Source organism: Girardinichthys multiradiatus, chromosome 18 (assembly GCF_021462225.1).
Source record: "Girardinichthys multiradiatus isolate DD_20200921_A chromosome 18, DD_fGirMul_XY1, whole genome shotgun sequence".
Taxonomy (NCBI): domain Eukaryota; kingdom Metazoa; phylum Chordata; class Actinopteri; order Cyprinodontiformes; family Goodeidae; genus Girardinichthys; species Girardinichthys multiradiatus.
Genome location: NC_061810.1, coordinates 11,914,896 through 11,941,030, shown reverse-complemented (window position 1 = coordinate 11,941,030; position 26,135 = coordinate 11,914,896). Strand labels below are relative to the sequence as shown.

The following is a 26,135-nucleotide window of genomic DNA, read 5'->3' as shown; positions in this document are numbered from 1 at the left end:
AGTACAATACTTTTATCATGTAGCTACATAAATAAAGGCTAGATTTTGAGTAATCAAATTTTTCAATGATAAAAAAGACGTGCCAAATATTTAAGATTTTGTACAGTTTTAACAACTGAAAATGTTTCTTCTGCTGGAGTAAGCCCACATGTGAAAAACAATTCCAGGTTTATGTAATTAGCATTCAAACTGTAGCAGACGAAAAGTTTTACTAATTTAACAACTGTTGATTTCACAATTTGTGGTATTTGTAGCTTACAGATACAAGACACGTGATTGTATTTGTTTATGGAATTTATGCTTGTAAATCTGATTTATTGGAATGGGTTCATTGTACACAAAAAGCTAAAGTGGACTACTAAATGGGCAAGGTGAGTAGCCAATGAGGGCAGTTCACCTTGAAATCAGCTGTCAACATTTTTATATTAATTATATATATATTATATTAATAATTGTATCTAAAATTCTTTGTTTTGACTTACTGTAATCATTTTTATGTGGCTGGGTTCTAAAAGAGAGAAAGTGATGATGAACAGCTTAAATTCAGCATGAAAAACGCTGGGGGGGAGTGTAAAGCAAAATGTAAACTTTTAATAAGAGCAATTGGAGCAAAGATACAATCTTGTTGCTGTTGGAGATGCATTTGTGCTATAATGTAGCTAGCTCCTGTTTACTGAAAGATGCATAGATTTTATGAACCACAAACATAACAGTGTCCTAAGTTGCTGCTTTGCTATTTCACAGATGTATAAATGGCTGAAATTATTTGTAAGCAACAAACACCAAATTACACTGACAGTGGCTAATTTAGTAAAAAAACTTCCACTGCCACAGTGTGATGGCTAATTAGGTAGACTTGGTAGACTATGAAAATGTGGGCATATGCATCTCCACTGCAACAGAAAAGATATTTTCAGGTCATGTTAAATTTATCTAGCTCATAGACTGCTGGAGATAGGCACCAGCTCCCCGCGACCCACTATGGAATAAGCGGTAGAAAAGGACTGACTGACTGACTGACTGTTAAATTTATCATAATTTAATTAACATGTTGCTTTTAAATTACCACAATGCAGAGTTCTATATAACTGACTATAACCATCCTGACTTCACATTCTGAATTTCCTTGGTCATTACAATATGTCAATATTTACGGTATATCATTCTGGTCTTTGGCACAAATTCTAAATTAGATTTAGGTCTGGACAGTCTAACACATCCATATGCTTCCATTGTAACTCTGGCTGTAAGTCCTGTTGGAGGTCATCTTCTGGCCCAGTCTCAGATCGATTGCAGCCTCTGACTGGTTTTCTCCCATCTTCTCTTCAACTTTGACCAGCATCCCTATTCCTGCAGATGAAAAGGAACCCCACAGCATGGTCCAGTTTCCTGGTGGTCCCTGTGGGGGACATTATGTTTGGGGTGCTATGGAATGCTAGTTTTTTCCCCATCTAGCTTTTTGCTTGTAGGCCATAAAGATCATGGAACTCTTTGCTTCATTTGTCATTTATGCTTTCCTTGTCCAGGGAGTCAGTGTAGGTGGATGGACATCACTTTGTAGGTTTTCAGTTGTGTCATGTTCTTTGCATAACTCAAAGCTACAAACAATCCAGCATGGAGCAGAGGAGACAGAGAAAATATAAAGGGTAGCCGGGATATGTTTGACAATGAGCTAATCAGCTGAAGAGCTGCAGTGTTGCAAGAGGCAACCTGCAGGACGTGGTGCAAAAAGCATGATTAAACTGACACAGGGACATATAATTAGTGATGTGGCCTGCCTCTTTTGGAAGAACATATGGACTAAAAACAAATCTTTTGGCTCCCCTCTCCCTCTGCTAATATGCTCTTCCTATTTCTGACACCCACTCACATATGATGTGACATATGGTGCAATAGCAGGATTCATGGGGGGTTGTTAATGTGCATACTTTGAACCAGTCACTACACTCAGTGGTTCCTGCAAGCCTGCAACAAAATTTGTCTTCACATCAGTTCATGCATGAAGGCTTCCTGCTCACCACATGCCTCCACACGCAGCATGGACACGTGTGTCTGCATGCACCAGTGCAATACATACTCAAATTAGCTCCCTTAAAGACAAGATAAAGCAATCTATCTTCATTACGCTTTATTAGAAAGACACCTTGAGGCATTGATTCTGTGTGTCAGGCAGCTGTATTCCTTGGTGGGAAAAGAAAACAAAGCTTAAATTTAGTAATTGATTTTTTTTATTTGAACTTTACATCTTTTCCCACCTGTAATTCATGATTTATAATTTGCCCTACACGCACACCAAATTACTGGGAGTAAATTTGATGCTTTGTTTCCAACTTTCTCATCATTCCGGATTTAAATTATCTTTCCTCCCTGTCTTCTCTATCTCTGTGCTTTGATCCTCGGTGATCACCTGCTCCTTTCCTGTTCTTCATCCAGCACCAAACTAAAGTGCTGAAGAAGTGCTGAAGAAGAGATTGCACCTCAATAGAATTTCCATGGCACCAGCTTTTCAATCTTGCCTTCCAAATCATGTTAGTCTTGCAGTTCATCCAGAGAGAGGTGACAGATGTGGTGCAAACTTTGATCTTGATCCCGCTGATCTTTCAATCAGTAGAAAATCATTTTGTATCAGCTGACCTCCATTTCATTATTAAGCTTAGATTTTCACTGTGTCAGTCCATAAGGCTGCAGTTTATTGTACAGATATCCGAAGGCATGTATAAAAGTCAGGCTGACATTTTGGGGATGTTGTTAAAGGGGTGTTTTATGTGTTTTATGGGCTAAAACTGCTAAAATCATTGAATTGGTGTCCCATGAGGTCAGCTAATTTTGCTCAGGACACTGTTGTTTGTAGCTACTTCACCCTAAAGGCTAGTTTCAGATCATGATCATGAATAAAGAACAGGTTACATGGCAACTCATGAGGAAAGGTATCATTTAAGCCTTCTGACCCATCTGCATATCTCTAGTACATCACAGCAGATTATACCAAATGTCAAGGAAGCAGAACAACTGTGCTTTAAGTGGGTGATTAGCTTGAGATCATGACACAATTACTCAAATTTCTTACTGACAGTAGCTCTGATTTTCTTTGCCCGCTGTGCCCTTTTGTCTGACATTTGCAGATCTCTACATTTTGCTAATTTAGTACAAAGAAGCTAATAGAATTCAGATACAAGTGGTCAAAGACATTCAGTCAGGGTTTTCAGTGTTAGCTGAATGTATCTGAATTGCTACTATTGTGGAATAACAAAATGAATGTGTGCTATTGTTCTGTAATGACGTTCTTTATTTAGCCTATAAACTTCCCCAGCACACCAGCTTCTGGTGGCTGGTGAGGTGTGTGGATGATTGAACCTATCCAAGGAACATCTCTTATATATTCAGACCAATGCTTTGATGATTCTTTGTGTGTCTCTGTTTGTGTGTGTCTTTGTGCTTGTGTGTGTGTGTGTGTGTGTGTTCCTGTCTTGGCATCACAGTGAGAACCCTTTTCCCGATTTCACCATCAAATTGAGGACCGTTTGTACCAAAGTGAGGACATTTTGCTGGTCCTCACGACCTATTTTGCTAACGGTTAGGTTTAGGACTAAGGTGTGAATTGACTTTAGGTTAAGGTTAGGGTTAGGCATGAACTGGTAATGGTTAGGTTTAGGGTTATTGTCAGGGTTAGGGCATAGAAAGGGTTGAAAATGACTGAAAATCAATGGAAGTCAATGGGAGTCAACAGATGGTCCTCACTACATATAGCAAAACAAGAGTGTGTGTGTGTGTGTGTGTGTGTGTGTGTGTGTGTGTGTGTGCGCGCGCATGTGTGTGTGTGTTATGAATGTCACTACAACAAGAGACAAGGAGACTATGTCATTGTGCAAGAGTGGTAGCCACCATTGTGTGTGCAAAAAAACATTTTGACATCCACACATTGAGTTTCACTGTTTGTAACTATAAAAATTAGTGTCTTTCTCAAAGTGCCTAGCAAAAGTATTCATGCTCCTGAAAATGTTTCACATTTTGTTACATTATAGGCACAAAGATTTTTTGGGGATTCTATTTAACTGGCCATAACAGAGAAGCACGTTTCCGGGAAGGGCTGCACGGTGGAGGAGTTGGTCCTGGGCTCGATTCCCGGCGGGGGTCTTTCTGCATGGAGTTTGCATGTTCTCCGCGTGCATACGTGGGTTCTCACCGGGTACTCTGGCTTCCTCCCACAGTCCAAAAACATGATTGTTAGTTTAATTGGTCTCTCTAAATTGCCCTTAGGTGTATGAATGAGTGTGTGCATGGTTGTTTGTGTGTTGCCCTGAGATGGACTGGCGACCTGTCCAGGGTGTACCCCGCCTCTTGCCCATAGACTGCTGGAGATAGACACCAGCTTCCCCGCGACCCACTATGGAGTTAGCAGTAGAAAATGACTGACAGACATTTCTAAGAAGTTTAAAGGAAGAGCATATATTGTTCACTTTTTTTATTTCTATTTTTGCAAATAAAAATAAAGGCAGAATCGCCTTTTCCAGCACTGACAATTGCAGGCCTGCATTCTTGCTCCAGCTCAGTTATATCAGATTAAGACAATATGTTTACAGCACTTTTTATGTCTTGCCACAGATTACCAATTCTGTTTAAGCCTGGACTTTGACTGGCCATTCTAACACATAAATATGCTTTGATCTAAACCATTCCAAGTAACATAACCACAACTAGCCTACCGCTCTGTGTATCAATGTATGAATGTGTGCTCATTTGTGAGTGCAATTGGGTAAATGTGGCTCTAGTGTAAAGCGCTTTGAGTTGTTGGTATGACTAGAAAGGTCCTATATAAATTCAGTCCATTTACAGTTTATTTATGTCTTATCCTCTCTGACCAGCTTTCTTGTAAAGAAAAGCACTACCACTGCATGATGCTGCCACAAACATGTTTCAAAGTGGGGATGGTGGGTCACGTGCTGTGTTAATTTTCCACACATAACATTTTGCCCAACAAATTTCTTAAAAGTCAGATTTGTGGAGTCCATGGCTAAATGTTATCCTGTCGACTGATTTACCCAGCTATAGATCTTGAGGGCAATGTCTCATTTTCTCTTCATTTCTGGAGTCATGTATTTTTTTCAAATGTGTTGTCCCACCATAATCAGTGAATAAAGCTCTTCTCATTTAAACACCTCGAGACTCTGAAGTTTTTGCTAACAAAGAAACACGGAAATAAGACTAATATGTTGCTTTTAAAATGGATCTATAGGGTCACCAGACGTCCCAGATTTCTGGAGACAGTCCTCAGGCAGACATGTCCTCGGCTAAAGCCCAGAAATGTTCCTGATTTGCATGTTGACTGTTTTTACGGTAGCCAGGGAAAGAAAGCTTGAGTGAGCTGGTTGCGCACAACCACAGCTGTTACGGTAGCTGGACGCGTTGCAATTAATGTTACAGTCAGCGTAGAAGAAGAGCTGTGCGCATTGCCTTCGTGGTAGGACGAGACGAGAGTGCAGGGAGTAGCTGCAGCATGCTGCCTGATTTAGGAATGTGTAGAGCTACAGTGTCAACAAGGGTTCATCCAAACTAAGATGATTTAGAGTTGATTGGTGACCTTTAATTTATATTTTCAGAGCTAGTTATTAGTTGTTTTGTTAATGTATTGTTGTGATATGTGAACACAGGCTTTCAGGCTGTTTCAGGGTGTTTCTCCACTCAGTTTGGACATATGGAAGTTCCTTACAAAAAAAAAGGATTCAGTAACAAGGAAGCTGAATGACGCAAGAACTACATGAACTGAGAATGATGAGGAGGAAGAGATAATCACCTATTGTGCATGTCTTCTGTTGTATTAGCATGTAGCTCCAAGTAAAAATAGTTGGGTTTTGTATGCTAAATATTGGAATTTTAGTGTTTCATCAGCTGAGGAAACTGGACCAATAATTAAAAAAACTTTAATATTCATACGATTTTATTAGTATTACCCTAATAAATAACCAACTTCTCAATGGTATCTAAAACAAAAAATCAGATTTTGTTTGTTAAATTGTGATTTTTCTGTATTTTATACATTCTAATGTTTTTGGAGAGGATTGTGATTATATTATGTCTCTGTTTTAGAATAGTGAAAGATTGATAGAAGAGCAGAGAGGAGGAAAATAGAAAGACAGATCAAAAGACTGAAAGAGCAGAGGAAAATGGGAAGAGTTAAAGAGAGAGGAAGGAAATAGACTGATAGAAATAGAGTTAAGCTAAGAGGAGGGAAAAAAAGAGCGTTAGACAGAAAAAGGAGAGGATATAAGACAGACATTAATACTACTAATACTTGATTCATTTTATTTACTCTCAGGAAATGCTAACAACAGCGTTGATAGACACTTTCCTGCTATTACACTTGATATTTATTGTTTAATTATGAATAAATATTTTAAAATAAATAAAACCGTAACTGTACCAATGCTTTCATTATATCTTGATAACATTTAATTCTTCTAATCTCCAAGTTGGAAATGTCACCTTATTGAAGGGCTCTCACAAATCTTGGTTTGAAATGTATTTTAAAGGCAGCTTCATGGTTTCTTGAGAGCACCCACAAACCATGCAGATGGATTTTCAAATATGGTATTGGCTATCCTATTGACATTCTTTTCCATGATATTTGCTCTTGTTCTCTAGTTTATTCAAAAACATATTTTTACACAGGTCTTAATGGTCGTACATGGAGGAGCTAAACATTTTCCAAGATGGCGCCACCTATTTACATAATATTTACTGTATTTTATTTCAAGCCTCTTTATACAGTAGGTTTACTCTTTGCCTTGTTCTGTCATTGAATCCTTTGTTTTTATCTTTCTGCAGCCGAGCCACTGGATGGAGAGGAGTACCTGGACATTATAGGCATCATGAGAAACCAAGCTGGTCGTTACGAATGCAAAGCCAGCAACGACGTCGCCACACCTGATGTCAAATATGTCAATGTGGTTGTTAACTGTAAGCAACAACATGCTGCTGCACATGCTTTTATGTGCTTTCTGAATGCTTATAATCATTCATTCCACATTTATGTTCAGACATTATAGAGAATGACACACTCAGAAGATGAAAGCGCATAAAGTTGAAAAGAAGAGTGTAAAGTAAAGCTAAGCAAGGACTAGAGGTGTCTCTAAACTTTTGGAGCCCTCCTCTGTCTTCTCAAAATGAATTCAGGTAGATATCTCTCACTGATAGCTGCTATTACTTCCATGACAGGTCTCACCCACCACATCATCATTTAAATAGACACTTAGAATTTCAAAAGAGGATAATTACATCCTTTCAGGGGTCCATATTATACAGATTCTGGCTCTTTGGGGTTTGATAGACAGCTCATGAGACATCACTAAACTAAGTACTCCTTCAGTTATTCAGAAATTCTCTTTGATCTGAAAAAATCATGTGTGCCTGTTTGCCAAAATCGTACTTACGCCAGGTCTGAATGCCAGTTAGGAGAACATTTCAGTGTGTATTAAGCTTTCTTTTAGAATTTAATCTTAAATGGAAGATGGGCATGAATCCATTTGGGAAGCTTCTCTGGCCACTGGGCCAGTGTTTGTAAAGATGTGCATGTGTTTGTTGAACACTAATATATTTGTTAAAATGGGCCATTTTGTCAGTGGTTTATTTTATTATCAAAACAATCGATTCTACTTTGGCTGATGTGTGATACTGACAGGTTAAAACTTTACTTCAGCTTTATAAAAGATCTACTAGAACAATCTCATAAACTATACTTGATCTTTGATCTGCATTTTATGATGGAAATTAAGTCAAAGACATTGGCTATTACTCTATACGAGAAGGCAGTGTTTAATTCCTTCAATGCGTTCATAATGAAACTCCTTTGATGTTAGTGAATACTGAATTCAGTGGAATAGTCTATTTGGAGTAATACGCTATTTTTAAAACTTACCCTTTTTAATGTATAACTCAAAATAAATGTAAATGTGCTATATTTCTTTCAAATAAAAACTAATTCTGCAGTTCAGCGCAAACCTATGCAGAAAGGATGAATTTCCAATGTGATTTCCTTCTATTTGCAGACCCTCCGTCAATAAGGAAAACCTTGAGCTCGGAGCCTCCAGTGGGCCGCCTGGGAACCCTGCAGTGCGAGGCAGCAGCTGTGCCCACACCGGAGTTTGAATGGTTCAGAGATGACAAAAGGTAAAACTTACCTCACTTCTTGTTTTACTTTTATTCTCTTTCACAGCTAACCCTACAGAGCATGAACCTAATTATGCCTAAGAAAATAAATCACTAGGAAGTGGTAGATTGTGGAAGTGACTGAAGATAAAATAATCTTTTTAAATGGTGTATATTTGTGTTTGTGTGATTTCTTATCCTTTAATCCTATTTCAATATAGTGGACTAAAATGTTGACATTAATAAATTGGCAGTAAAGTTTAAAAGTAAATAAGTTGCATTTGATACAATTGATCTTACGTATTCCAAACAAACATATGAAAATAATACTCATGAGCAATTATTACATATGGTACTTTCCAGGATATAATATATGCTACTTAATCTAAATCAAATAAATGTATTTTAATTTAATCAAATACTAAATAGGATACAATGATAAGAGACAGCATTTCCCTGAGATCTTCACAAAATCAGAGTGAAAATGTGTTAAGTAGATAAAACACACAATAGATTAAATAAATGCAAAAATATAAAGCACATAATGTAAAAACCAGTGCAGGATTTTAAGGATTTCTGGCATTCTGTGGCCCTTCTGAAACAGAACCGGGATAGGGGATAGGAACACACCAGTGACGCTTGCGATCACTATTCTCTGTAGGGACTAGAGGCTGACATTTTTTCGGGAGTCCCACGGGTCACGGGATTGCCACGGGAATCCCGCGGGACGGGAGACAGCATCAGTAAAGATCACGTGATTGGGACGGTACAGGATAAAAAATGAACGGGAGCAGACGGGAGCGGGAGCTAACCAATAGGAGGGAAAATAAACTAGGATCAATTGTCTTTGGAAATGTAAAACTGAGACTTTGTTATAAACTTTAAGAAAAAAAAACTTGAATCATCACCGCCATTGTGTAGTTTTTTTCCAAGAAGCCTATACTATAATGTGAGTCAAACGAACTACACGACCCACAAGCCAACAATGCTTCTGATCGATGTTTTCCACCTGCGTTCAGAATGGAGGGAGCAAACGCAGGTGGAGAACTGGACGTGGTAAAATTGGATTTGTAACGTAAAGTCAGAAGTAAAGACGTATCTATTAAACTCATAGAGCTGACAGGAAAGTCACAAATATTACCAAACTTCAGGAGAGTTGAATGTAGCGGTTTTAACACGCAGTCTGCTGCTTGTAAATCGTGTTTAGTCATAATCAAGGACACCAGTGATTAAGGAACACTTGTAAGGCAGATTCTGGATTAAATCAGTCCTGCATCTCTTCATTCATCAAACCAAAAGTACCAACATGTGTCAAGTCTCATCTGACCAACAAAATTGCTGCATGTGCACTAAAGATTTAAGAGGTAAGGTACGGAAGCCCGTGAGGGGACATGGGGAAATGTATTTCTTTTGCGTCCCCACGCAATACTTTTGCGCTCGGCATTTTGGAACAGCAGCACAGATGACAAACTGCTCATAAAACCAACACTGATATGTCATTGATATGGTTTATTTGTCATATGCAGGTTAACACGCAGTAAACAATGCGATGAAATGCTTAGGATAAGAAGAACCGTTCAAATCACGATAAAAACAAAAACACTAATGGCGTACAAAAAAAAGTACACATCATGCAGCAGTAATAAGGAAATAAAGTGTCACAGATGTGGTTTCGTGCAGTATTATTGTTCAGTAGTTTGTTTGACAGCTTGTGGATAAAAACTGTCTTTTAGTCTGATTTGAAGATAATTTTATTTAAGGCTGATTTCAAAATAAAACTCAATAAATTTCAAAACGGGTGTAGTGTTTGTTTCATTTTTGCAGTTATCTGGTTTGGAAACTATCCCACAAAGTATTGCGAAATAACGCAAAGACTATTGCGTGGGGACACAAAAAAGAAAAAAATCCCCCCTTGTCCCCTCGCGGGCTCCGTATAGAAAGGCTTCATCAAGGGAAGATATTAAATAAATATGTTGTGAAATAGAAAAAAATTTAATGTACCATTAAATGTACAATTTATTTAATACATCATTAAATATTAAGTGTACCACTAATTACGTCATGTCGTCTTTAAATTTATACAGCGGCACATTTAATTGCATAATAGTCCATTTCATGATATAATGGTACATTTATTGTTTCTAATGATGTATTAAATAAATAAATGGTACCTTTAATTTAATGGCACATTTAATGTTACATTTCTTTCATGTTACATTTACTTCACTTATTGGACATTCACAACATTCATTTATTTAATGATGATTTTATTGTATTAATTTTGTCCAGTTTGACCCTCCATTCTTGATGCCTGTATAGGAGGTCATGTCAGAATTTGAATCAGGTGTGCTGGAGCAGACACACATCTAAAACTTGCAGGGAAGGGGTCCCTGAGGACCAGGGCTGTGAACCATTGAGGTACAGTTTCTAAATTATGAAGGTAATGCCTTTTTGCACTTTTGTTCACCAAGTACAGTTCTCTTACTAAGTGCATTTTTCCTTTGTTTCAGCAACTTGAAACATAAAAGTGATGTCATTGTTCAAAGGAAACGATCACTTAATAAATAAGTAAAATTCAACTAAGATAGGCATGGTCTGTTTCCTTGTTTGATATGTTATTATTTCTTCATTATTATTCTTTTTACTTTAACTGGCCTTTACTACAACTAAAAACAGGGACCTAACTGGTCCTTCAAACAAAGAAATTGCCAAAAGACTAAATGAAGAAAACAAAAATGGGAGTAGCACAGGAGTGGGAGTCGTTCTGAATGGGAGCGGGATGGGAGTGGGAATCAATTTACCAGGGGTGGGACGGGACAGGATTTTTTTCGTTATGCTGGCCTGGGATTGGGATGGGACAAGACATTTTTCTGTGGGAGCGGGATGGGACAGGAGAGAAAATCCACTCCCGTGTCACCCTCTAGTAGGGACCTCTTGTCTGCAATATTGCAGCTGAAGTACAATGCTGAGATGCAGTGCTTTAAGACACCCTTAACTACAGCTTTGCAGAATGCTCTTAGGGTGCTGGTAGGAAGTGACGTTTGTTTAAGTATCCTTTGAAAATCCACTGTCTGCTGGGGCTGTTTCACAATCCAGGGGAGGATGACATACAGTGGGAAGAACAGGCATTTGATACACTGCTGATTTTGACAGGTTTTCCCCCTTGCAAAGCATGTAGAAGTCTATAATTTTTATCATAGGTTCTCTTCAACTGTGAGTGACGAAATCTCAAACAAAAATCTAGAAAATCATCTTATGTAATTTTTAAGTAATTAATTAGCATTTTATTGCATGACATAAGTCTTTGATACATCAGAAAAACAAAGCTTAATATTTGGTACAGAAACCTTTGTTCGCAATTCCAGATATCAGACGTTTCCTGTAGTTCTTGATGAGGTTTGCACACTCTGCAGCAGGTATTTTGGACCACTCCTCCATACAGATCTTCTCCAGATCCTTCAGGTTTTGGGGCTGTCGCTGGGCAACACGGACTTTCAGCTCCCTTCAAAAATGTTTTATTGGGTTCAGGTCTGGAGACTGACTAGGCCACTCCAGGACCTTGAGATGCTTCTTACGGAGCCACTCTTTAGTTGCCCCGGCTGTGTGTTTTGGGTCGTTGTCATGCTGGAAGACCCAGCTACGACCCATCTTCAATGCCCTTACTGAGGGAAGGAGGTTGTAGGCTAAGATCTCCTGATTCATGGCCCCATCCATCCTCCCATCAATACGGTGCAGTCGACCTGTCCCCTTTGCAGAAAAGCATCCCCAAAGAACGATGTTTCCACCTCAATGCTTCACATTAGGGATGGTGTTCTTGGAGTTGTACTCATCCTTCTTCTTCCTCCAAACATGGCGAGTGCAGTTTAGACCAAAAATGCTCCTTTTTTGTCTCATCTGACCACATGACCTTCTCCCATTCCTCCTCTGGATCATCCAGATGGTCATTGGCAAACTTCAGACGGGCCTGGACATGTGGTGGCTTAAGCAGGGGGACCTTACGTGCACTGCAGGATTTTGATCCATTGAGTCGTAGTGTGTTACTGATTGTCTTTTTTGAGACTGTGGTCCCTGCTCTCTTCAGGTCATTGACTAGGTCCCGCCATGTAGTTCTGTGCTGATCCCTCAACTTCCTCATGATCATTGATGCCCCACGAGGTCAGATCTTGCATGGAGTCCCGGACAGAGAGAGATTGAGCGTCATCTTGAACTTCTTCCATTTTCTTATTATTGTGCCAACAGTTGCTGCCTTCTCACCAAGCTGCTTGGCTATCTTCCTGTAGCCCATCCCAGCCTTATGCAGGTCTACTATTTTATCCCTGATGCTCTTACACAGCTCTCTGGTCTTGGCCATTGTGGAGAGGTTGGAGTTTTTGTTTGATTAAGTGTGTGGACAGGTGTCTTTTACACAGATAACGAGTTCAAACAGGTGCAGTTAATACAGGTAATGAGCAGAGAACAGGAGGGCTTCTTAAAGAAGAACTAACAGGCCTGTGAGAGCTGAGATTCTTACTGGTTGTTAGGTGATAAAATACTTATGTCATGCAATAAAATGCAAATGAATTAATTAAAAATCACACAATGTAATTTTCTGTTTTTTTGTTTCAGAGTCCGTCACTCAAAATTGAAGAGTACCTATGATAGAAATTTAAGACATTTACATGCCTTACAATTTACAAATGTGGAAAATCGGCAGTGTATCAAATACATGTTCTCCCCACTGTAGATCTGTACTCCAAAGAAATCTGAGGGTAGCTGTCTCTACTGCTGATGCTGAAGGATGCAGGTTGTGACCCCTGGAGGTTGATCCTTTTTGAACCTGCACTATGTAAAGGAGCTGACATTTTTAAATAAATAAACTTTCCTCCTAGGATCAATAAAGTACCCATTCATCTATCCAGCAGTCCGTCCATCTGTCCATCCATCTTCTTGCACTTATCCAAGATTGGGTCACAGGGGTAACAGGAGGATATCCAGATATCCCTCTCCTCATCAACTCTCTCCTGCACATCCAATGTGTTTTAAGTGTGTGTTCCTCTAAAGATTTGATGTGCATCACAGAAATTATGTCTTGAAGCTTTGCAAAGCTTTGTTAACGATGAATACAAAGTCCTGTTTGTGACAGATGTGTGATGAAGTTTTGCATAAACATCTTTGAAATTACCTAAATGGACTTCCCTAGAGGTGGAGGAAACAAATATTTTGCCTGTTAGCACATTACAAGGAAAGTGGTTTTGTATAAATATCTAAACTTACTTACAGTGAACTGTAAGGTAGGTTTGCTATTTCATTTACACATGGATGCTTACTCGTACAGTAGCACCTTCTGCCTCCGATGTTTCAATGATCCTTTAAAATTGTTGCCTTCACTCTTTTTCAATTTACAATAGTTTTTCTTGCATTAAGTTGATTTATAGCTCGCTTCCAAATATAGAGAAAGGTAACAAAAAAGTAAATCACTTTACTTTCAGTTCTACACATCTTCTTGTGTCCATTAGTTATAATTGGATCTTTTTTCCTTTATTTCTCAAATCTTATGTGACAATGGGACCACAGTGGTCCCATTGTAATGTAGGATGAAATCATCATTGTAGTTCAATAATGACTAATCACCCCCTTCAGCACTCACTTGGCTGTTATTCTCTTAATTGAATGATATTACTTAGGAAGAAGTGGATTTTTTTTTAAATTCTTTATTGAAGAGACAAAGGACAGCTCATCTGTCTTGTTGTAACCAACTATTTCATGAAGTACCGCTACTAAAAAATCTCTTCACTCATAAATCCATGAAAACACAAATCAAGTTAGTCACATATGCTGCAATATTCCAAATTGCGTCACCAGCCTGATGTCCAATGGAAATTGATCAATTCAGGTGTCAAGCATGTGTCTGAAAAATACTGGAACTGAATCGAAATGTATTGATGTTCAAAGTTAATGACATTCATGTTCTTTCAGTTCAGCTCTTGACTCTCAACAACCCAATACATTTTGCTCATTCGCAGCAAACTCACCTCCTGTGTCTGCGTACTCAGAAAGCTTTGGCCTCTGAGGATAATAATGAAAAAAGAAATCAATGATGTGTAATTTTTCTCATCCCCCCTGCTACAGCAGGGAAAGTTTACCAAAGATAGCGAGGAAGTATTAGAGCAATGTCACAAGTGCTATCAGAGATTTGGTCTCCAAAGTAATAGGCCTATCATGTCGGAGCTTGAAAGGAAAGATTTATGGTTGCTGAAATATTTTTGCATTATCTGTTGTTTGCAACCTTCCTCTATCTCAGGGTTTTTGTCCCCTGGAGGATTCTGGCTCTGTGCCTCTTCATGGCAACCCAGGTCCCTCTCTGCCAGTGGAAAGTGTTATTCCTCTTTCTCCTTGGATGATGATCCTAATGCACCATAAAAATGCAATTTAGTCATGGTTGGCTTCTTAATTTTATACATCTTCTGGAAGAACTGAATGTAATGTTCTGTAGCATATTGCATCTTCTTTACCTGATTCTAAAGGTTATGTCTTGCTCTAGAGCTTGAGTGGTTCATTGGTTTTACTTCACCAACACAAAGGTCATCTGTAAAATTGCCATTTAAATTGTGGCTTATTGATGCTGTCAAAATTTGTTGAAACTAAAAGTGAAAGATTAAACACTTGAAGGTTTTCATTACATCCTTGGATTTGCTATGGAGGTAGACTACTGTGTACATTATTTCCTAACTCCTATCTAATTCTATCATCGTGAACTACTTAAGTGGTTTTTTTTTTTCATCCACCCAAAATGGTTAGGCACTAATACTTTACACTATTTACATAGTGTGTGTGTGTGTGTGTGTGTGTGTGTGTGTGTGTGTGTGTGTGTGTGTGTGTGTGTGTGTGTGTGTGTGTGTGTTATTAGTGTCACTACAACAACGAGAGACAAGGCGACTACATCATTGTGCAAGAGTGGTAGCCACCATTGTGTGTGCAAAAATTACTCAAAAATGAGTGTGTGACTGAAATGAGCATCCACGGACACTTTTACTAATTTACAACCAACTTTTGTATTGCAAATGAGCCCTTTCAGAAAATCAGATCAGATTTCTAGTTGCCATTCTGCCTCAATGCATTTGACATAGTAAAGGTGATAGGAAAAAACAATTTCAAAAATGTCCTACTGACGGTCAGTAATCACCCATAGTCAACCACTGCTAGTAAAATTCCACACAGAACACAACATTTACGCTATATTCATTTCAGTAGTGCAGATTCATTTAAAAAAATTTGATTATAATTAAAAGTAGTTTTTGTCACTCATTTCAGAATGTAAACCTCTCATATTAGATATAGATTCATTACACTTAGAGTGAAATATTTCACCTGTATCTACAATACTGATATTTAAACAAAAAATGCATATCAATAACAAGTAATAATGCTAATAAAGACTCTTCCCATAACTACCGAGTAACTTAACTCACAATCCAGCAACAATGTTTAGCTTTGACAACTGGCAGAAGGTGACCATTGCTTTTAACAGACTTGCACAGTCAGTAAAAATATTGTTTCACGCACCTCCGTTTATAGAACAATGCAGCACCGCGGTCTTCCTCTGGGAAATCTTGTCAATTACTTTGTCATTAATATCCTGCAGATAAGGAGTCAGTTGGCTTTGACATGGTTGAGTTGTGACTGCCTCGTTATTCTCCACCTGTCTGTCATGTTGGTCAAAACTGTGCTTGTATGAGCCATGCATTTGAGCTGAGAAATTAACCACACACAGGCCCAACTTCACACAGTTTCCAGATGTGTCCCACTTCTCTCCTGCTTAATAGTCTGCTTGAAAAGACGTTCTGAATCCTTAAAGCCAGTCCTGAACCAACTGCCATCTCCTCCTGAACAGCAGGCGTAGAAAATAGAAATAGGGACAAGCCATTCTTTTTTACAGTACGCTTTACTGTAAAACATTTTCTTCTACCTTAATATTGTTTTATGTTGTTGATAGCTTCCATATTTAGCTTAACATGCTAAAAAGCATTCAACAAAATTAAAGAAGAAATAGACTTTTTTGCGTTTTGGAGAGGATGTAGTTTTGTTGCCTACGGGCCGAGCGGTAGTGCGGAGTACCCAGCCTTCTTGGTGTCCCTGTCGGCGGTGCTGGATAGTGCCCCTCCTGGGGACTCCATTATTCTGCTGGGGGACTTCAACGCCCTTGTGGGAAACGACAGTGACACCTGGAGAGGCGTGATCGGGAGGAATGGCCTCCACGATCTGAATCCGAGTGGTGTTTTGTTATTGGACTTGTGTGCTAGTCACGGACTGTCCATAATGAACACCATGTTCAAACATAAGGGTGTCCATCGGTGCACTTGGCACCAGGACGCCCTAGGCAGGAGGTCAATGATCGACTTTGTTGTCGTATCATCAGACCTTCGGCGGCATGTTTTGGACACTCGGGTGAAGAGAGGGGCTGAGCTGTCCACTGATCACCACCTGGTGGTGAGTTGGATCCGCTGGAGGAGGAGAAAGCCGGACAGGCTTGGCAGGCCCAAGCGCATGGTGAGGGTCTGCTGGGAACACCTGGCGGAACCCTCGGCCAGGGATGTATTCAACTCCCACCTCCGGGAGAGCTTTGACCAGATTCCGGGGGATGTTGGAGACATAGAGTCCGAGTGGACCATGTTCTCCGCATCTACTGTCGATGCTGCTGCAAGGAGCTGCAGCACTAAGGTCTGCGGCGCCTGTCGCGGCAGCAATCCCAGAACCCGGTGGTGAACACCGGCAGTAAGGGATGCTGTCAACCTGAAGAAGGAGTCCTATCGGCTGTGGTTGGCTTGTGGAACTCCGGACGGGTACCGTGAGGCCAAGCGTGCTGCGGCCCAGGCTGTGGCAGAGGCAAAAACTCGGGCATGGGAGGAGTTCGGTGAGGCCATGGAGAAGGACTACCGGTTGGCCTCGAAGCGATTCTGGCAAACGGTCCGGCGCCTCAGGAGGGGGAAGCAGTGCTTCGCCAACACTGTTTATAGTGGGGGTGGGAGGCTGCTGACCTCGACTGAGGACATTATCGGGCGGTGGAAGGAGTACTTCGAGGATCTCCTCAATCCTGCCATCACGCATTCCCTGGTGGAAACAGAGGTTGGGGACCCAGGGTTGGACTCCTTCATCACCCAGGCTGAAGTCACCGAGGTGGTTAAAAAGCTCCGTGGTGGCAAGGCTTCGGGGGTGGATGAGATCCGCCCTGAGTACCTCAAATCTCTGGATGTTGTGGGGCTGTCATGGTTGACACGCCTCTTCAACATTGCGTGGCGATCGGGGACAGTGCTTCTGGACTGGCAGACTGGGGTGGTGGTCCCCCTTCATAAGAAGGGGGATCGGAGGGTGTGTTCCAACTACAGGGGGATCACACTCCTCAGCCTACCTGGTAAGGCCTACGCCAGGGTATTGGAGAGAAGAGTCCAGCCGATAGTCGAACCTCGTCTTCAGGAGGAGCAGTGAAGCTTGCGTCCCGGCCGTGGAACACTGGACCAGTTCTATACCCTCTACAGGGTACTCAAGGGTTTATGGGAGTTTGCCCAACCGGTCCACATGTGTTTTGAGGACCTGGAGAAGGCATTCGACTGTGTCCCTCGTGATGCCCTGTGGGGGGTGCTCCAGGAGTATGGAATCGGGGGCCCTTTATTAGGGGCCATCCAGTCCCTGTACGAGCGGAGCAGGAATTTGGTTCGCATTGCCGAGACTAACTCGGACCTGTTCCCGGTGCATGTTGGACTCCGGCAGGGCTGTCTTTTGTCACCGGTCCTGTTCATAACTTTTATGGACAAAATTTCTAGATGCAGCCAAGGGCCGGAGGGGGTCTGGTTTGGGGACCAGTGGATTTTGTCTTTTCTTTTTGCAGATGATGTAGTCCTGCTGGCCTCCTCTGGCCAAGACCTACAGCATGCACTGTGGCAGTTCGCAGCTGAGTGTGAAGCGGCTGGGATGAAGATCAGCTCTTTCAAGTCAGAGGCCATGGTACTCGACCGGAAAAGGGTGGCTAGGGTGAGGAGCTCAGCCATCCGGGAGGGGCTCGGAGTAGAGCCGCTGCTCCTCCACATCGAGAGGAGCCAGTTGAGGTGGCTCGGGCATCTATACCGGATGCCTCCTGGACGCCTTCCTCGGGAGGTGTTCCAGGCGCGTCCAGGTGACGGCACAGGACACGCTGGAGGGACTATGTCTCTCGGCAGGCCTGGGAACGCCTTGGGCTCCATCTGGAGGAGCTGGAAGAGGTGTCTGGGGAGAGGGACGTCTGGGTGTCTCTGTTGAATCTGCTGCCCCCGCAACCCGGACCCGGATAAGCGGAAGACGACGAGTACGAGTAGTTCTGTTGTCATATTCAGATCAAGACTTGATTGTGAAACAGGATGAGAGTCAGGTCATATCTGTTGGAGGACATTATTCTTAACCTAAACAATGTGGATTGCTGTTTTTGTGCCGGTGGTCAGTCTTTGTCTCAATTGCAAGGGTTCAAGTATCTTGGTGTTTTGTTCATGAGTGTTAGTATGATGGTGCAGGAATTAGATAGAAGGATTGGGGCCTTGTCTGCAGTAATGTGGGTATTATTTCTTTCCTCTAATGCGATGAAGGAAAAACAAATCAAAAAAGCAAAGCTCAGTTTATTGGTCTGTCTTCATTTAGACCCTCTCCTATGGTAATGAGATATAGATCATGACTGAAAGAAGCAGATCGCAGATACTGTTGGTTTAAATGAGGCTCCTCTGTAAGGTGGCCGGACTGAGCCTTAGAGATAGAGTGAGGAGCTCCATCATTTTGGGGACATGTCGAAGTAGAGCTCCTGCTTCACATTTAGTCAGTTGTAGTGGTTCAGGAATGCAATCTAGATATCATAGATACCCCATCTGGTCTTGGAGTGACTAGTGGACAGACGGACGGCTTAGAAAAATCTAAATAAGAGTAGTGTCATGGGGACTTGTTGACTATATGACAGCCAATGAAAACAGTGTTTAAAGGTCAACACACAAAGTAGATGCCTTCTAAATGCTTAGGACAGCGTTGTCATCCCTTGACAGTGTGCGATATGCGGTATTGTGGCTTTGCCTGAGGCTTGATAGTTGCATCCTGCAACTGCCAGGCATGTGGGAAGAAGAAAAGTCAAAGTATGTGAAGTCATCCATAAACATTGTGATGGCCCTGGCCACCCTTTGGTCACTCCATGAATGGTATTGTAAAGCATGCATTAAAGAACTCATGGACCATGCCCGGCACAGAAACAGTCACTGAACATACATGACATCAACAGTTACTGCCTACTAGTTAAAGCAATGCTCCAAACACAGCTGTCTCTACCCAGATGTTACACGCTTGAGGCGGTGAACCTATATTCTGATGAGGGACAATATATAACATTCAGCAACAATTCTCACTTCTCGATTTCCACAACCACCCTTCAGATGTGCATTTGGTGACACTGATGGGAGATGACCAATCCTGCTAATGTTGAAGAAAGTGACGTACTGCATGACTTACCCCTCCACACACAGCATGTCTGTATGTAGACTACAGCCAGGTTCATTAGGTGTTGCTTTGTAAAACATGTGTGGGATCAACTGGGATGTAAATTACCACCAAGTGCCGATATGCTAAAACTAGCAGATCATTCACAGCAGCTGTGGGTCAGCTTCCAACAGGAGTCAACAGCTGTATGGCTCTGTTCTGCACCAAAACATTGTTTGTGCCAGGGCCTGAGGGGGGTTCAACAGAATACTGGCATGGGACTAGCAGTGTGACAGTACTCCATGATCAGTTTGATGTAGTATCATAAACCGGTGGCGATACAAGATTTATGACCTTTCAACAAACAGTTTCATTTTACTTAATTTCCAGCTTTCTTTTCCGCCCTGCATGCTTAACCTGTTTTTTTAATAAGGTCTAAAATGAAACTATTTAAGGCATTCTAAAATGTTTTTACTCTTTAAGTGTTCTCTCTCCACCAGGGATGAAAGTTTAATTTTACTCAAAAAGGGCACACATAACTGGGCGACCAAACATGATGATACATTTTCTACCCAATTAGTTAGAGAAATTACTGACCCAGCTTTACCACTATTTTTTTTAAGTGTTCAACATCTAGAAATCCTTTTAATAGGCTAAAAATGGATAAGCTTATGTTTTTTTTCTCGTGTTCTCTTCGGCTCTGCCACTTCTACTTGGAGTAGTAAAACATATGATGTGTACAGTACGTGCTTTTGTTTCAGAATTTCCTTAGTTTTAGTTTAGAAAAATATAAAAACAGAAAATGACAAAAAATTTACAACTTTATTACAGTAGATCTTGTTATATGCCTAGTTGTTGCTAAATCAAAGCTTTTGTTCCTGTCAAGTTTTTCATTGTAACCTGTATCTTATGCTGCCAATTACATTTAAAGAATACAGTTGGGTTTTGCAAAAGTTTTTTTCTTCTTTAAATATTATTTCCACAAACAGTCTTAGAATATTCAAGAGCTTTGACCAAGGGTCTGCCATCTGTATACATTTCAAATCAAGTCAATTCATATTCATTCCTGAAGTTCATAGAGCAACAGTCACACATTATTTTTTTATGGTGAGGCGTCACCAACAAACTATTCCAGAGAAAAATTGCCAAAAAATCACACCTTCAACATATAACAAGAGCAGACCTACAGACTGTGCTGCATTGAGAAAAAGCCAACAGCATGACAAAGAATGAGCTGTTAAACAGCTCTGTGGCAACAATAATGCAGTAATTTAATCTGTCAAATATTAAAATGTGGGCAAGATCAAATGTTCTTCAGTATTTGTTATCATCCTAACAATAAGTGATTGATCAGATTTTTTGTAAAATGTATTTGATAGGATAAGGAAACAGAGGACACATAATGATATACATAATAATGGATCTGGTCTGAAGTTAATAGTTTTTTGAAAACAATTCTTAATTTTTTTTTCAACATGGATTCTCTTTGCTGTTTGAGGAAGTGCTGTTCAAAAAACATTTAGGTAGCAAACGGCTGTTTGACCATGGGAAACACCCCACTGAAGTTAGCATCTGACTGAGGGCTTCCAACGCAACAGTCAAATTAAATACAATAAAAGGGTGGAGGGGGATTAAAGTGACGATTTGTTTCTTCCTCACTTATTTTTAATACATTTCTTTAAATGCATGAATACAATATGTAAAAACTTGTACTGGTACCTCCTTTAGGGGGGCCGAAGCTTTAATAAGAGAGGCACCAGGCCTTTGCTTCCCTGTTGTTTGGTTAAGCTTTCTTTAATACCTGTTTTATCTAGTAGAAGCAAACATGGCAGTTATATTTTATTTACTGATGCCAGATTATATTAGCATAGTTTGTTCCATAATTGCTTGTCTTCAACGATTGTACTTTAAAACAGCTTTTGTTTCTGATTTAATGACAAAAAGTGTGTCGAGTCTGACACATTTTCATTGTGGCCACCACATACAGTTCATATCAACATAACAAAAGTGTTCTTTGTGATGGGTAGTTCTCTTAAAACATGTCTGAAAGAGAGCATATTTTTGTCCAATTATGAAATGGTTTCTTAAATTTCCCTCTCACCTGCTCAGAGAAACCAAACTGGTGGTGTGAACACTCCAGAGTTGAAACTAGCTGCTCGGCACAAGCTTGTGAGCAAACGCTGGTGCGCAGAGCTCTGAGCAGAGAGGCATAACTCACCTGTCTCTGTGCGCATTTCCACCTTCAGTCTGTCTCACACGAAGTCGTGGACCCCCTCGGGCTATAAAGCCAAGCTCAAGTGCTAAAACAGAAATGAATCATGACTTCACAGCATCTCCCACAGTACAAGGATCTTAGACACCACAGCACATAAATAATTGGTTTATCTCAGTAGACTGAGCATCATCTTAAATCAGCAGACTGTAAGTGATCACTCATAGATAGTTGATGCCATGATGATGATTTAAAAATATGGTAAAATCTGAAACAAAGTGTCATAAATGTCAGGGATTTCTCTAATGCTTTTTTTATGAAATCTCTCCATCAATACAAGGCCTTGCCAAATGATTTATACCTCTTGAACTCTTTCACATTTATGTTACAATCACTAACTTCCATGTATTTCTTTGGGATTTGCTCTGATAGACCAACACAAAGTGGAAGGAAAAGGATGAATGATTTACAAAATATTTACAGGTAAAAATCTGAAAACTTTAACGTACATTCGCATTTAGCCCATCTTGGGTTTCCTTAGATAGAAAAATAATAAACTGAATTTCCCTGCATTCTTTGATAACTAGGATCCATTGAAATGTATGTACTTGACTTGAAATCTGTATGATTCAATTGAATCGAATTGGTAATGTGCCTTGAGAAGACGTGTTGTGAATTGGTGCTATATAAATAAATTGAATTGAATTTCAACAATCTTTTCTAAAAGTCAAATTTGTAGAGTGCCTAGTGGAGTGCCAAGTGTCAACAGGTTATCCTACCTGAGCTGTGGATCTCTTAAGCTCCTCCAGTGTTACCATGGGCCACTTCACTGCTTCTTGGATTAATTCTCTCCTTGCCCGTTTTCTTAGTTAAAATGGACGGCTCTGCTTTGGTTTGTTTGTAGTTGTGCTTTAATGTTTCCATGTTCTCTAAAATACCTCTGAAGCCTTTCCAGAATATCTGACTTTTATACAGGGATTAAATAACACACAGGTGGACTCTACGTACTCTTTAGATGACTTTTGAAGGCAGTTACTCTCACTGTATTTTATTTAGGTGTACCAGAGTAAATGGCTAGATACATACACTTTTTAGATTTTTATTGGTAAGAATAGTTTGAATGTGAAAAGTTTAAAGGTTTCTCTTGTAAAGTACTGCACTTCTGACTTGAGGAGTTTTCAAATATAGCTGTCAGCTAATGTGACAGACATATGCATTTGTTGTTTTGTCATCTGATACATGGCTGTCACTAGCCAAGGAGCTTGTTCAATCATCCCTGGTTTGTGAGAATCAGCAGGACTATCCACTTGATTACATTTATCATCAGCCTTGAATCATAACAGACCTGTCACATTCCCTGACAGTGATAACCTACTTTCAATGCTCCTACACGGCACATAATCAAATCTGTCCATCTGATGATTTGCTCCGGTGTTTCATCTGCACCGGCCCAAGCCCATAGTCCGGCACTCACACTGCGCGCCCTCTGCTAAATTGAGAGGTCAAATCATATTGGTCTGTGGTTTAATGTTCCACAGTGGCTCTGTGAGGAACACATAAAACGCTGGAAAACATCCTGTAGAGTTCTGCTGCCCTCTTCCTGTAGGGAAAGATATGAATTTATGATGAGAGCTTTTAAAAGCACTTCTCCAAGAAATCAAAGAAAGACGGACACAGTTTCTGCCAACTTTTATGTTGAACTGTTCCAATCTGTTGTTCCAGATGAAGGAGCTGGCAGACCTGCAGGAATATGTGAGGATGCATTTTAATTCCTTGCTGAGTAAAGTTGGATGTTATAGATCTGCTAGTAAAAGTGCACCAAAAGTTAGGAATAACATTGATCTTGTTGAATGATAAACTGAAAACGGGGCACTCAGTTTCCTGCTTTTCATGCCTCAGTTTCCGGCTGTTAAATAAATAACCTTTGCATCACCAACAAAAGACTTGTATTCTGTCAACAAAAGTTTTCTCGCCCTCTTTAGGTCAGTTTACTCCCTTGGTGCTGCATCACTATCATCAATTGTAATCTATTGTGAAAGTAGCTGTTTGCTCTCAGCTCCCTGCAGCTCTGCATATTATCTGGGTTTCTCAGAGGGCTCGGTGGGCAGAAAAGCCTTTTTAATAGTGCAGTCACTTCTCATGAAGGAGCACCAGAGAATATATCTGCTGCTGCTGCTGGCCTTATCTTTGCAGCAGAAAGGTTTGCTTTTAGAGCGCGGGGGGGGGGGGGGGGGGTGCACGCCTGGTGCAGTTGGCCCTTTTTTTGGTCTCTCTCTTTGACTTTCAAACACAAACACACTCGCCGCTTCCGTTTCCAAGATGTCCCCCGGTAAGGGCCTCAGCACTTTATCAAGTTCCCCCGCTCCCCTGTGAGCCGAATTATGCTGTGCTATAATGTGAGTTTCCGTTTTTATGTTAATACTAATCAGCCCAGCATGTGTCAGCTAAACCGTTTCGCTCCCCTGCTCAAATTCTGATTACCAATCACACAGGCTTAAGCAGGATTAGGTTGAGGTGCCTGAAATGAACTTCACCTGAAAGGCTTTTAGGCACCCTGTATCATCTGCATCTTGTCATCAAAAGCTTTTTTTTTTGACTATGATGATACAATGACTGGTTTATCTGTGAGATTTACACTTTCATTGAGGCAGATTCAGTTGTTAATTTGCTATAAACTGGACTCAAGCTGTCAAATTAAAACCACGTATAAAAAAATATGAAACTCTGAAAAGTGTGGCTTGCATATGTATTCAGTTCCCTTTAATAAGACAGTACTAAATAAAATCTACTGCAAATTGCCTTCAAAAGTCACATTAAAAGAGTTTACATGTACACTAAATATCATTTTACATCCAGCTGTTCTGTGAAGGCCTTACAGGTTTGTTAAACAACATAGTGAACAGAAAGCATCACGAAGACCGAGTAACGCAGCCAACGGGTCAGGGAGAAAGTTGTGTAGAAGTTTAAACCAGGGTTGGGTTTTAAAACAATATCCAAAGCTTTTAACATCTCAGAGAGAACTGTTCAATCTATCATTCAATTACAGAACATGAATATAAAAAATACATGCCCGTCTATCTGGGCTGGGAAAATGGCCTGTCCCATTAAATAATTAAATAATATATAATGAAATTAAATAACCGAAGTCATTTTTTAAAATAAATTATTTATAAAATACATATAATTATTTCACTTTGTATTTTATTAAAAAAAAGAAATGTAAAAATCATATGTATTTTTAGGGGTCACCAATCTCTGGCACTGTTATTAAGGGGGTCACAGGCTGAAAAGTTTGGGAACCCCTGCTGTAACCGATTGTCAGATGGTCAATAGGCCTGCAACAATGTGAGGTGGGAATCTTGCAGCATACAAATAAGTCGGATAAAAGGGATACCTAACTCACATTACTGCACATAATTCAAATTTTCAAACAGCGGTTTTGTCATTTTTAGTCATTTAGCAGAATATGTGAAAATAAAAATAACCCTGAGATGGATGCTGCAGTTAATCACAAAAGTCAAATATGCTGTATTGTATTAATCTGTTAATGAAAAAAGTTCTAAATTAGTTTTACACCCTACTCCCCATATCAACAATATCTACTCTTACAAAGTTCCCTGGCATTACACTGACCTCTGCTGTTCTAATATTTTCCTTGCATCAAAGTCAATCTAATAAAACAGAACTGTTTCTATAATGTTATTAATTGTTAAAACGTTATTTAGTTACTGTACATGCAGTAAAGCTGGCTGAATAAAGCTTTAGCTGTACTTTTTCCTGTAAAATGTAGACAGTGGGAATAAATTGAAAGGTGTTTTTGGTCTAAGGATTGACAGAAAGTAGTAAAATGCTACACTAATATTTACAGGAGATAGAAGAGGAGCTCTGGCTTTTGGCATTGCCAAATCAGTTTGTTCATGTGCCGTTATTTTCAGCAACATTTGTAGCTATCATCAACGTCTCATGCTTCTGATTTGTCGGATTACAGCCCACCTGACATTTTCCTCCCTCTGTTTGTATGTCTCTCTTTTCCAGGCTGTCTAATATCCAGGGCATCAATATCCAGATTCTTGGTGGTAACACTATCCTCATGATTGCCAATGTCACTGAAGAAGATTATGGCAACTACACCTGTGTGGCCTCAAACCGTCTGGGTACTCAGAGTGCCAGCGTTTTCCTCTATAGTGAGTACTGATCATGGGGCTATTTGCTGTGTGCAGAAGTTTTATATCCAATTGCACTGATTTATTCAGAGATGAGTACTTCAGACATACAATGTCTCTAAAACTTTAAAACCTGTTAAATTAAAAACTATAAAACATGA

General features: G+C 40.2%; 1 protein-coding gene across 4 annotated transcripts in view; it reads left to right on the top strand.

The window, feature by feature from the left end:
- Nucleotides 1-26,135, top strand: part of LOC124883879 (limbic system associated membrane protein) — a 1,043,833-nt gene that overhangs the window by 1,006,525 nt on the left and 11,173 nt on the right. For all 4 annotated transcript variants that reach the window (XM_047391320.1, XM_047391321.1, XM_047391322.1 and 1 more), the window contains 3 exons: nt 6,823-6,954; nt 8,043-8,163; nt 25,847-25,995. In XM_047391320.1, coding sequence (XP_047247276.1) covers nt 6,823-6,954; nt 8,043-8,163; nt 25,847-25,995 — 402 coding nt within the window. The remainder of the gene's footprint in view (nt 1-6,822; nt 6,955-8,042; nt 8,164-25,846; nt 25,996-26,135) is intronic.